Source organism: Octopus sinensis, unplaced genomic scaffold, assembly GCF_006345805.1.
Source record: "Octopus sinensis unplaced genomic scaffold, ASM634580v1 Contig16468, whole genome shotgun sequence".
Classification (NCBI taxonomy): Eukaryota; Metazoa; Mollusca; class Cephalopoda; order Octopoda; family Octopodidae; genus Octopus; species Octopus sinensis.
In genome coordinates, this window is record NW_021834366.1 from 1,934 (window position 1) to 15,266 (window position 13,333).

Sequence of the window (13,333 nt, forward strand, 5' to 3'; positions counted from 1 at the left end):
TTCCTCAACCTCCCCAATATGTAGGATTTCGGCAGACACTAGATAACGTGGAGTTAATAATGGTCGTTGTTTCTGGGGAAGAGGTAACAGCTGAGATGATCTAAGCTCGAAAAGAGTTCTTTTAAGGTCGTTGAAAGTTGTTTGTTGGAGATTTGACTCAGAACTCTCTGTTTAGAAAGGATTTTGACTGTTAGAGAGAAAGATAAGAATTGATGAGCTCGTTGGCTTTCAAAGATGCGATGATTTCAGAAGCGTTTGGGCATTGTTAGATTTTTGTTCGTTCTTTAAATTTTTTACAACTTTTAAATCGAATGGCCAAGAATTAATGATTAAGATTTGTGATGATTAAGATTTGTGAACGGGTGTAGTCATTGATTTTATAAAATGATTATCAAATAGGAGGATTGCGACAGTCAGTTATTTTCGTACATTTATGGTGTGCTTTATTTGTAAGATGCTTTGACTGTTAATAATTTGAATTAATGATGGATATAAATGTGATTAAAAAAAGCTAAGATAGTTAGATAATTTTTATTTATTCATAAATGGATGATGTGAGTCAACGAATGAAGGTACAACGTTGATTACGTCTTTATATTTTGTTTTAATTTATTACTTTAGAATATCACAATTGTTAAAGGCATCGTTTATGGAAACACATCGAAATATTTCGGATATAAACGCGAGTCAGATAACCACACCCATGATTGGTGTGTTTATCTAAGGCCATACAACAACGAGGTCTTTACTGGTCACCTTTAAATTTAGGACTTTTCAACTTTTGTCTCAAAAGTTCAATTCAAACTCCACGAAAGCTACACAAATTCAATAAGAAGTATTAAATACCGTTATTTACACGTACAGCGTTTACTAAGCCTCCTTATGAAATTAACGAAACAGGCTGGGGAGAATTTGATGTTATAATTAAAATTTTTTTCCGTGAAGTTCCTGAAAAATCAGTTCCTTAAAACTAGTCTATTTTAGGTCACCGTTGTACACGGTTTGAAATTATTCCAATTGCCAGACGACGTGCCATCCAGCAATGAAATTGTTTCTGAACGTTACGATGAGATTGTGGAAATTTTTAAATTATTTTTAGGTTTTTGTGGAACCCACGTTGGCTATGCATCGATTACTTACAAATTGTAACAAGTTGAGAAATGTAGGATATAAACATCACTTTGACTGTAGATTGTTTAAGTATGATTTTTATAGACGAGGAACGGAAACGTCGTGATTTGGAGTCCATTCGATCAGCCAATATTACCGTCATGGGCGAAATGAAGAATTTGACTGAAAAGATCAAACTAACTAAGGAGGCCATCGAAAGTCTTAGATCTGAAATAGCTAAAGATCATTGATATTCAGAATTGGCTGCTTTTTTAATTTGATTTATTTGTCTTTCATTTTTATAAATTATTCGTTTTCAATACCGAATTGACTGCGGTTAGAAAAAAACAAAAACAGCTTTTTTTGCGAATTTCTAAAGAAAACGTGGATTTAGATCCCTAACTAATTAGTAAAACAACCGTAACATATCATTTATTTTTTGTTTATTTTAAAAACAAATAAAAGATTTGTTGACTGTGTCAAATTTAAACTTTTTATACATGATTCTTTTTGAAAATAAAAACATTAATTAGGTTCTTCAGTTTTTGTTATCTTTTCTGATAACTTCACGCAATTTATGTTGATTTCACTCAAACTTTCAAAAAGAGTAGAACGACAAAGAAATTCCTTTGTTTAAAACAGATTGTTTGTTTTAAATAATTAAAAAGTGTTAGATTGTTAACGAAAATCCTACGATTTTCAAATCGGGGGGCAATTTTTTATATTGTCGGTAAATTTTGGCAATAATATTTTGTTACATTTAATCAACTTCCCCATCTATACAATTTTCATGTCAATTTGTCAATTATGAACTTAAATGTCATCTTTAAAACTCAAATTTAAAATTACAAACTTCCAATTGTAATTGAAAATTTCAAATTTACAATAGAAACAACATCGGAGGGTTTATTTATTTATTTAAAGACCAAACACGGGTAAGCCAGTTAATTATTATAATCCCCGTGATCCCCGATTCAAGCGAGGGAGATCCTACTGAAAGGTTCGATCCTGCCACATGAACGGCCTGAGACGACGATGTCCCAGGGTCAGAGTTCTAGAAGTCCTTTTTTCGGTAGGCATTAAGTGCCTCCTGGGCGTTGCCATATCCGATTGGAAGTTCCAACTGACATGGTGGACCCCATAACGCCACGCTAAGACCGGAAAGAAGGACATCGGAGGGTTGGGCAATCGAGAAGAACATTCTCGATCTTTTTTAATTTTTACAATTAAGGTTTTTACGGACGCAATTGAATTTTCAGCATCGTAATATGTTTTGGATAAAAAAGTTTGATGAAGACTATTTTTTCTAGCAAGTCCCTATAATGAGATATTTTAATATCTTATTCTTTTAGAAGAGTTTTTTCGGCACAAAATATGTCACTTGATATTGCTGATCAATTCATCGATTAACACTTAGACATGATAAAATGTTTTTTTATTGCTTAATCTAATAAAAGATGATTTTTATTCTATTACTGCAACAAAGTATGTTTTTAAGCAAAATTGATGTATCTCAGTAGTTGGAGGAATTAAATGTTTTCGATGTGATTCACAAACATATGATCGTTGCATTGTACACGGAATTAACTTATTAACATGCCAAAGTTCAATTTGCAAATTTTTGGGGACAAAGGGATGCAATGACTCACGCATGTATCATTATTGTATAACGGGAACAATTTACTATTTAAATGGTACAAAGTTCAGAAACATTTTTAGGTACACTGCATGCCGTCGTGCGCGATTGTAGTCCATTTTATTACGAAAATTATTGTGAATATGTTTATGATCAACAGTTAAAATCAATTTTCAAGCGTTGTTTTAAATCATGCAGTACCAATGGATGCAATAATAGTGAAAAAAGAAGTGGCCATTTAATCATTATGTTTAACATATTTATGTGGTTTTTTGTTTTTTTTAATAAATAATTTTTTCAAATTAATATATTTATAGAGGATCAACAAGCTTCTAAATCTGCAAAGTGACTTAAAAGATACCTTATGCTATATATAGCAAAAAATTAAATGAAAATATTTGTTACAATACTTAATAAATACATTGACGCAGATGATGTATGTTTTTTATTTCAGTGAAATAAATTTTAAACAAAATATTTAATCTTTAGACTTACAAACTATTAAAATTGAATTAAAAATAACTTGGCATTTTGTATTTAAGAGTATAAGAACTAAAAATTCACCAAAAAATTAAATTAAACAATTCGTCCAAGATATACAGTAAAAGGAAAACTATACGATAGTTCTGGCCACTGAACGACGAAAGAGTCTACCAGAAAATACAAAATCTTTCCAGATAACGACAAAGTCCGTGTTCGGCAAACACTCTCGGTGTAGACCATAACAGTTGAACGTCCCATAAAAACCTTAAAAGCCATAAATAACCCAAACCAACCCTGTAGAATATAACAGCCAAGCAAAGAGGAACACATGTACCAGGTCCGTTACATAACAACTAATTACGTTACTAGTCGAAAGTCAAACAAGATTTGGCCTTGTATTCCAAATAATGACAAGAGAAGTCAAAAGTGAGACAAGTGTAGAAGGGATAGAGGATAAAAGTGATTGGCCGACATGTCGACATCTTCTTATTTTAAAAACCGTCTTTAAGTATTGTAGTAATAATATACACAAGTGTTGTCTAATTTATTTTGAGACGTAGTATCGGTGTCAGCTATTATATATTCCAGTGAATAGCGCGACAAATCAAAAGCTCCTAAAAGTCTCAACATTTCTGCGGTGTGTCCCCCTAAACAATTAATTCTCACTGATCTACCTGATCCAAGCACTACCAATGTTTTGCATTTTTTTCCTTTTGGTAATAACATTGCCGATTGACTTCGTCGTGTCATAAAAATGTCAAATATTACATATATAATTCGAATTGTGATAAAAATTAATCCATACAAAACTACACTGGTCCACATAATTGGAAAATTAATTAAATAAAAAATTATAGGATTCTAAATATTTATTATTGCACACGAAATAATAATTTAACAGATTTTATTATTGGGGTTTTCTTGTTTTTTTTGAAAAGAGTTGACTTATTGTACTTTTATGTTGATACTCAGTATATGATTAGAAAAACTCAGATATCTTTTATAAAACTTTTATGAAGTAGTGACTTCCAAAATCTCGTGATGAGAATATTTTTATTTTTTAATACTTTAATTTAAGATTTTGACAAAGGGGAATTACATTTTGTTAATAAATTTGTCCTGCAACGAGTTTCTTTATTTATACTATGCAAAATAAATTCACCTTGTTTTTGCAAATTTATTTAGAAATGTATCCGTACTTGTGATTGCGACCACTTTTTTAGTTTTTAAATATTGACGCAAATTAAACTTTTTAATCACATTTTCTAGCATTAAACTTTTTAATCACATTTTCTACCATTGGCCGGGTGGTGCAGTGCTTGAAGAATTTGAAGATTCTACTCTCCTATAATGAACTCTCATTGGACTTGCCGGCTGACGTTTTATCGAACTTCTGGACCGATGCTAACCTACCCCTTCCGTCCGACATGTCCGGCTCGGCCGCAAACCCTCATAGCGGCGCATGGCTCGGCGCCTACCCATCTACATCAACCGGAACTTTTTTAGATGACGACTGCTTGAGGATCGGGATTTTCCTTCGGTTCGGTCTCGACATGTGCAGCATCCACCAGTGCCGATGTGGCGCCAAAGTCGACGCTAAAGGGCTCCACCCTCTTTCGTGTCACAGGAGCGCCGCCCGAAGTCCCCGCCATGTCTCGCTAAATGACGTCGTGCTTAAAGCCCTCAAGGCTGCAGGCTTTCCGTCAACGCTCGAGCCTGTCGGATTGGACCGTGGAGACGGCAAACGCCCGGACGGAATGACAATCTTTCTCTTTCGGGACGGCAAGTGCCTCATCTGGGATGCTACGTGCATCGATTCATTCTCTCCATCGGCAATCATGTCATCTGCCACATCCCCCGGGTCCGCCGCGGAAAAGGCTGAGACGGCCAAAAAAAAAATACCAAGAACTCGGACGCCGCTTTATTTTCGCACCAATCGCATTGGAGACATCGGGCGTCGCCGGGCCTTTAACCTCGGCCTTTATCAGCGACATCGGAAGGAAATTGGCCCATAGGACAAAAGAGCCACGCGAGGTTTCGTGGCTATTGCAGAGAATATCCATCGCCATTCTCCGTGGCAACACGTATGCGGTACTTACCGTAAAAATTAAAGTTTTAACGTAAAGGAATATTTTTCAATGATAATCCGTATACTGGAAATCCGTATACTGAAATAATTCGTAGTTTCGTATACTGAAAATCAGAAAGTAGGCAATAGTTAGAATAAGGAGTTATTTGTCCAGAGTTATTAAATTTCATGTCTTTCCTTAATTGTGGTATTTTACTATCTCTAAGTTGAAATATTTTGTTTCTATGGGTGTGTAAAACCACAGAGAACATAGTTGAAATGCGTTTTCAACATGATTTACAAAAGAGAAAAGTCACTAGTATAGCAAAAAAAATTAGATGGAAAATGTAAACATTCAAATGTATTCGGTTAGAACTATACAAACTTTAATTAAATATTTTCAGTTTAATTAATATTTTAATTTCTCAAAACATAAATTATCGAAAACACTTTTGTTGCGTTGGTCGCATTTCAGCTCATATAATTTCGATTTAAAAACATTGGAATTTCTCTATGCTTTCAAGAACAGTGTTTCTTAAACAATATAAATTGTTCATTTTACAACAATAATTAACAGGCTTACGACGACACCTACAATTAATCCCATGCGCTTATTTTCCAAGCAACTTACACAAGAAATGCAAAATTTCTGGTCACAAAATGAACAATTAAAGCGACCAATGTCTCCACATCTTTCTGCATATGGGTTTAAACTCAATATCTAAGAAATAGTGTCCATATTACAGCTCTTACTTCAATAACTCACAGATTGACCGGTCTAGCCATGTATGGAGGTTTATAATTGACTTCTATTTTAAGGAATTGTGGCATTTGCTGTCGGTTATGTTTACTTTTTCCCCGATTTTGAATCACTTGTGGAACTTGTTGATTCCCTGCAGATCCGAGATCATTGGATTGGCCCTCCTACTCTCTTTCTGTCAAAGACATTGATTAGCTTTTCTGTTGTTTATCACTTTTTCAACGGAATAAGACACCTTGGATGGGATTTTGGCTTCGGATTTTCGAATAAAGTTATGTTCAGTGGTGGGGTCATCTGTATTGCTCTATCATTGCTGTGTTCCGTACTTCTGGGACTTGTTACTGTGGAAAGACCAGTTTTTAAATAATTTAGAGGGAGTTTGATTTACTAACTTCATAATTAAATTTTTGGTCTTTTAATAACGCCACTAATAATGAATTTTAAGAAAAAAAGGGAGAGAACTCATTTCTATGACTGAGTAGTTTAAAATTTGTTTTTTCTGTAAACCTGGTGATAGATTTTAACGATGAGAATAAAATTTTTAAGGTAAAATGTAACCGATTGCCCATGCGTATTCAGCCGCCCATGTCACATAATACAGTCCCGTCCAAATGTTAGAGGCACCCTATTTTTTCCCTAAAAAGGCACTTATTTGTCATTTTTTTTGTTAATAACAAACTGTTGAATAAAAAATCTTAACCTAAAATTTTTGAGCACATTTAGTTTATAATGTGTATTTACTAAGAAACTCAAAATAATACATCGTTCATATGTTAGAAGCACATTTCAATAACGAAAGACAAAATTATCCAAAAATTTAATATTTAGTCATTCATCCATTATTTATGACTACCGAAGATATTCTTCTTGGAATTGACTCAAAAAGCTTAATAACCACACCTGTATCAATGTTTTCCCAGGCCTTCTTTGTTTCATTCCATAATTCTTGAATCGTTGATGCTCCACATTTTTTAACTTCTTTTTTTAAAATTGCCCATAGATTTTCAATTATATTTAAGTCAGGAGATTGACTTGGCCATTTTTCCATGAGTTTTATGTTGTTTTCGGGCATAAACGCTCTAGTGGATTTTGATGTATGACATGTTGCTCCATCTTGTTGAAGAAAATAATTTTCTTCATAAAAATTTTCAAATCCTTCTTTTATAACGCGTTGATATTCGGCGAAGTCGACTGTTTTTCGGCAAAGGACAATTGATCTTTGCCCATTGCTTTTATTGCTCCCCATATCGTAATTGATAAAGGGAATTTCACAGTTTCAATTGAATATTCTTTCTGTAATTTTGATCCAGGGGGTCTTCTTATGTATTGCCTAGACATCTGATTTAACTGAATCCGGCATTCATCAGAAAATATCACTAAATTCCAGTCGTCTTGATTCCACGGAATGTTAGTAAGACACCATGTATATCTTTTATCAACCTGAGATGCAGTCAATTTTGGTTTTTTCACTGCAATGCGTCCGAATAAATTGTTGCGTCTCAAAATTCGTTTAATTGTCGAAAGACTCACTTTTCCGGAAAAGTTACAGCATATAAGAAGATCGTTGGCGGTCATTTTTGGGTGTAATTTTGACATTCTGATAAGATAGCGTTCATCATTTTTGGTTAATTTTTTGTTCCTTCCCTTTTTTGGCATATCGTTATATAAATATCCGTGTAAAAATCGCTTTTTAATTTTTTGAATGGCACAACGAGAGATTCCCAAATCTTTGGATATTTTCACCTGAGATTCGCCACATTTTAATTTTTCGATGACGAGAAACCTGTTATAAGCTGATACACGAGGCATTTGAATTTTTTATTAGAATTAATAATAATAAATTATAGAATTATTGCTTTTTACATAAGTGCCTCTAACATATGAGCGACCAATTATTTTTTGTTTTCAAGTTTGAGAATACTATCGGTCGAATATTTATAATAACTTTGGAAATGTTTAATTCCTGAGTTTAAAATTTAAAATAAGTTGATCTTAATATTGATCTAACATCCTACCATAGTATGGTCAGAGATTGCTTTACTTAACAAATTTTAGTTTTAATTAATTATTAATCTCTTGTTCGTCAATCAAGTAATTGATCCACAACGTCCGTTCAGGTTCATACGATTGCTATAAAAATATTTTTGTGAATAAAAACAGTTATTATTTTTCCTTTTGAAACAACTTCGTCCCAGTCAAGTGTTAAAGACTTTATTCCCTCACTAAAATAAGATAGAAATAAATTACATAGTTTCAAAATCGAGGGATGCTTCTGATTCACCAGAACTTTTATTCACACTCGAGTAAGTTTCAGTTGAGGAGTGAATGTCTTTGAGGTGATTTTCCTCTAGTTTTGGAGATATAATTTCTGGCAAGGCAGCATTAAAAATCTATAAATAACATTATTTATCATTAAGTACATCTTTCATTACAAGATAGTGAACATCTGTGTTTATATCGGAAACATATTGTTTGGAAAGTCTGTCAAAGCTTCTGAATATTAGAAATACTTTAAAAATTTTTCTTCATATTTTTCTACTTTATTTTTGATCATCAATTTGATTTTGTTTCGTATTTGATATCCTTGAATATTTTTACCGGGCTAAGGTTAATCAAACAAATACTCTGTGCGTCTCTTCATCACACGAACTTTCAAAATCTAACGACAAACAAGATAATTCAGACATTATAACCTAAAAACCTTTAAATCATTAAAAAAACTTGTGGACATTTTTGATTTAAAAGAGAAATTTTGCTATTAATAAATTCAGTAAGATGGTCAGTGCTTACAGAAATATGGGTTTCTTTTTTTAATTTTTATAATATAGTTACTTGTTTTTTTTCTTTGGTTAATAGGAATGGTATCAATATCTAATGGAGATATTTAAAATTAATAAACCAGCCACGGGTGTTTCTATTTTCTGTGTAGTTTTTTTACTCTTTTGAATAAATAGCTCGTGTAACTCGTCACGACTTATAACTCTTCCAGATTTTTTTATTTTGTATTCAAGTTCTGCTAACTATAAATGTTTTTAATACAAGAATATACCAATTGGTATTTTGATTTTGGAAATGTTAAATTGTGATGTTTCAATTCAGTACGTTCTTTGGTTTTTATCTTGAAAACGTTTTCATTCAGATTAAACTTTTTTACAATCTTTTTATGTTTGGAATTTCTTTCAAAACTTTTTTGTTTAAGTAATTTTTTGTATTGATTTGCATAATAATTTCTGATTTGTTGCAAATCATCAAAAGCATCTACAATTCTCTAATATAATGTTTAGCATGTCACCATTTGTTCTCAACAGTTTTTATTGTAGTTATGGTTATAATAGTTTATGTTTATTAAAAGAAGATAATAACTAGGGCAACCAAAAGTCATTAAAGTCATATCAAAAAAGAATCGTTAGTTTATTATTTCCATCATTTTAAATTATTATTATATTTTTATTTACTTTCGATGTAATTTTATAGGTCATTAATGTCATATTTTTTCATAAGGTCATATTTTTTCCATAAAGTCATATAATTAAATTTATAAATTAATAATTAAGCACGCTTAGATATATTTGTTGTGATGTCTAAACCTAAAAAATCAAATAAAAAGAAAATATATAATATAATTAACAAATTTTTCGAAGAGGATGATCACGGGCGACTTGATTTTTAAAATATTGTGTTCCCGTTAAATATGGAAAAAGTTTCAACGTTGAACAACATCGCCAAACGTTGAAACACAAAAAGAGATTAGAATCAGGAAAATTTAATGTCCAAATGAAGTTGATTTCTAATGATGTGTTTCCGAAGAGTCTTTCGCAATCAGTTTGTCGAAATGATGACCAAAACAAATATTCCGCTGTTTAAATTAAGGGATGTCCATTTTCAAACTTTTTTATGAAAATTTGGGATTTAAACTGCCTAGTGAGACACATTCCAGAAATCTTGTTTCCACTATTTTTGTGAAACAGGTAGAAAACTTAAAGAATGTTTCAAAGGGAGTCAAATATTTTTAGTAATAGATAAAACCCAACATTCTTTAAAAAAAATATGTGAAAATTATTGCTAGGAAGATTGACAACTCTTGACTATTTTAATTTAGATAACTAGAAGTCCAAAAAAATTAAAAATAAGGTTTGTTACTAAAAATCTGTTATTTTTAAATTTTAGTCCCGATTTTTGGATCCCGCCTGCGAAAAAGCGCCAAAAGATTGCTGAATTTACCTGGCCATAAAGTCATATTTTCTAATTATAAGGTCAAAAAAGTCATATTTTTAAAGTCATATTTGAATCATATAAGGTCATATTTGTGGTTGCCCTAGTTATAATTAAGATTCTCTACAAAAAAAAATAAACAAAAAATGAATACAAACAAAAAATTAGAAAAAAACAATAAAGAAATTTAAGTGCGCCCTTCATCCTCAACAAAGCTAAGGGCTTCTCCTTTAGTAATAGTTCGAATATTCGACACCTAAGCAAATGACTCAAAATTCCACCTTATTACGAAAGGAAACGCCATAAATCTTGTCGGAATTTTCAATAAATTCAGGTCTAAATGTTGTTGTTATAAACTGCGCGTTCTCAGAAAGCTTCTCAATCATTTCTGAAAATAACATAAACTCAGAAGAACCCGATACTGCTTTTCTGTGTTGAGGATCCAAAGCCTGGTCAATCTCATCAAACAAGTAAAATGGGGCAGGGTCACATTTTTGAATTGCAAAAATAAACGTCAGAGCAACTAAAGACTTTTGTCCTCCACTCAATTGATGCATATCCCGCATATCCGCAGAATTTCCAGAGAAAGAAACCTAGAATAATTATAAACCACAAGACCTGAATCCCGACGCCTGTAAATTTACTCAATTCGTGGGCAATCAATTCTGGATTTTCATCAATAGTTGACTAAATAAACAACAATGAATACCTGAGTATTGTCAAAAACATCAGAACCCTTCTTCATGACCAGAATAGCATTCCCTTGAGGTACCAACTGTTTGAAAATTTCAGTGAAATGTTCTGAAACTTGAAGAAACGTGTAGTTAATTGCATCAAATTTACGAATGTTGAGAGAATTAATGAGATCGGTTATTGCCTAATATTGTTGAAAAATTAATTACTTGATAGGACTTGTCCACATCTTCTTTTCTGTTCAAAAGATGCTCCCTTTGACTCGTAAAGTCGACAAATTGATCCAAAGCCTTTTTGTTGACGTGAGTATATTGCTTCAACTGGGAATTACATTCCTCCAATGCAGCAAAGAGTTGTCGCTGATTCTGATTTTGATTACTTTCGTATGCTTCAGACGGAAGAGCTCCTAATTTTTGAATCTTTGAAACACATTCCTCTTTCTTGGTTTAAATAGTCAAGACAATGTTTACTCTCTTTACAATAAGCTTATACTTCGAGGAAATTTTATCAAGTTCTTTGGCCACAACTTCAATTTTCTCTCTCATCTCCTTTTCCTTTGCCTGCACAGCTATAGATTACTGAAATATACAATTGCTTCATTTAAATGACCTCTCGCTGGGCTATTCCTTATTTCTTTAATACGTAACTCAGTTCCTGGACGAAATAATCAAAATACAGAAAATACGGGTGATGGTCTCTCGATCCGCCCTTATTTGAAAATCAATCGAATCTAATTCCTCTTTTAACCGCACAAGTCTCTCATATTTGTCGGAAGAATCCATTTCATTTAGCTGTGATTCAATCTGCGCCTTTTTTATTAGCAAATTGTTATGAAGTTGAGATTCCAATCTGTTTTTCTCAGACTCCAACTAACACATTAGCTTCAAATTGTAACCAACCGCAGTTCGTTGGGATAAAACATGTTTACTTTCACTGGATGCATCTTGAATCATTTTATTCATTTTGTTAATCTCAATTTGATCATCTAAAGCCAATTGTGACGAGAGTTCGGTCCCAAGTTCACTTCGAAGGGATGAAATTGCCATTCTAGTTGACTGGCAATCTTTTGCTAAAAAATCAAATCTTTGAAGCTTAAGCATTTTAGATTAAAAATACTTTCTTTTCTCGAGTTGATAGCCCTGATGGCAATTCATCCCTTAATATCCTGAGATCAGCGCTCATTTTATCCAAAATGTCTTTGTTTTTGTTACTCCGAGTCTCACTAATCTGGATTTCTCCAACCAGCTGATTAATTTGTGTCTCAGTTTCTAAAATAACTCAACGTTGATATCACGAGTGAGTTGAGCTTGAAAAGAAGATGACTCTTTTTTGGCCGCCTGAAACTTATTTTTAATATCTTTAATGTTTCTGTATAATTCTATCTTTGATCTTCTCGTGTCTTGATATCCTCCAGTCATCGTCCCCTTTGATCTAACCTGATCACCTGAAAAAAGATAAAGTAAAATTAATCACAACCATCAAGAGTTATGCAATCAAATCCTTCTCGTTTGGCTATTTCTATCGCCGAGTCCAAATTCTGGCAGATCAAAGTTCGACCAAACACCAATTGAAATGCAGGCATATACTCTTCATTAAAACTCAAAATATCAATCATTCGTATCACGTTCTAAGACAATCATCACGGAGAATTAAACCTCAGCGTCTTTAGGTTTTCTAGCAGGTGGAGTCGATACTCGGTTTAGTGGAATGAAGGTTACTTCTCCTGGAAGTTTTTTGGAGTTCATTTCTTTTAGAAGAAAGGTTCCGACATTATCAGAAGAAACAATATGATGAAACAATCTTTGAGTTAGTAAACTCCTAAAAACCTCATTCCAGCAGTCACTTCGACAGCTGTGTAGAAATTAGGAGAACAGTCCATGTTATCTATCAATGTCCCGTGGTATTCTTCTGTAATATGGAGATTCATTTCTTCGTTGCGGAATCTTGTCAAAATGCTCTGAATACTCTCAATTCCTGTTAAAACGGCCTTTAATGATTTAAATTAAAAACTTTCGAATTTATAGATGCAAAGAAAGATTCTTTAGTCGTAAGATCTTCTTTGATTTTCTCGATATTTTGCTGTATCAAGTTTTCTTGTCTCCATAGTAAACTGAAAAGTAAAATATATTTATCAACTTTCGTTCATTCTGCAGTCGGTCTCTTGTTTTTTTCATTTCTTGGTATTTGATGGCGCCATTTTCAATTATTTTTCGCTGTGTAAGCAATCTTTCTTCGGATGCTGTAATTTTCTTTTTAAACTCTATTTGCTCAAACAAATCCTTTTCTAATTCCAGTTCTAACTCATTTATCTGGTTTTAAAGATGAATAATAAACGTTATTCATTTTCTGTCCCACCTTCTTTTTAAGACTA

The 13,333-nt window shown here is 32.6% G+C and overlaps 1 protein-coding gene across 1 annotated transcript; it reads right to left on the bottom strand.

The window, feature by feature from the left end:
* Nucleotides 1–10,538: 10,538 nt before the first annotated feature.
* Nucleotides 10,539–12,577, bottom strand: LOC115230824 (structural maintenance of chromosomes protein 3-like). The gene is given in 6 exon segments (XM_029800949.1): nucleotides 10,539–10,862; nucleotides 10,967–11,146; nucleotides 11,148–11,402; nucleotides 11,433–11,530; nucleotides 11,837–12,031; nucleotides 12,436–12,577. Coding segments are annotated over 6 exon segments (1,194 nt in total).
* Between the last annotated feature and the right edge of the window lie 756 nt (nucleotides 12,578–13,333).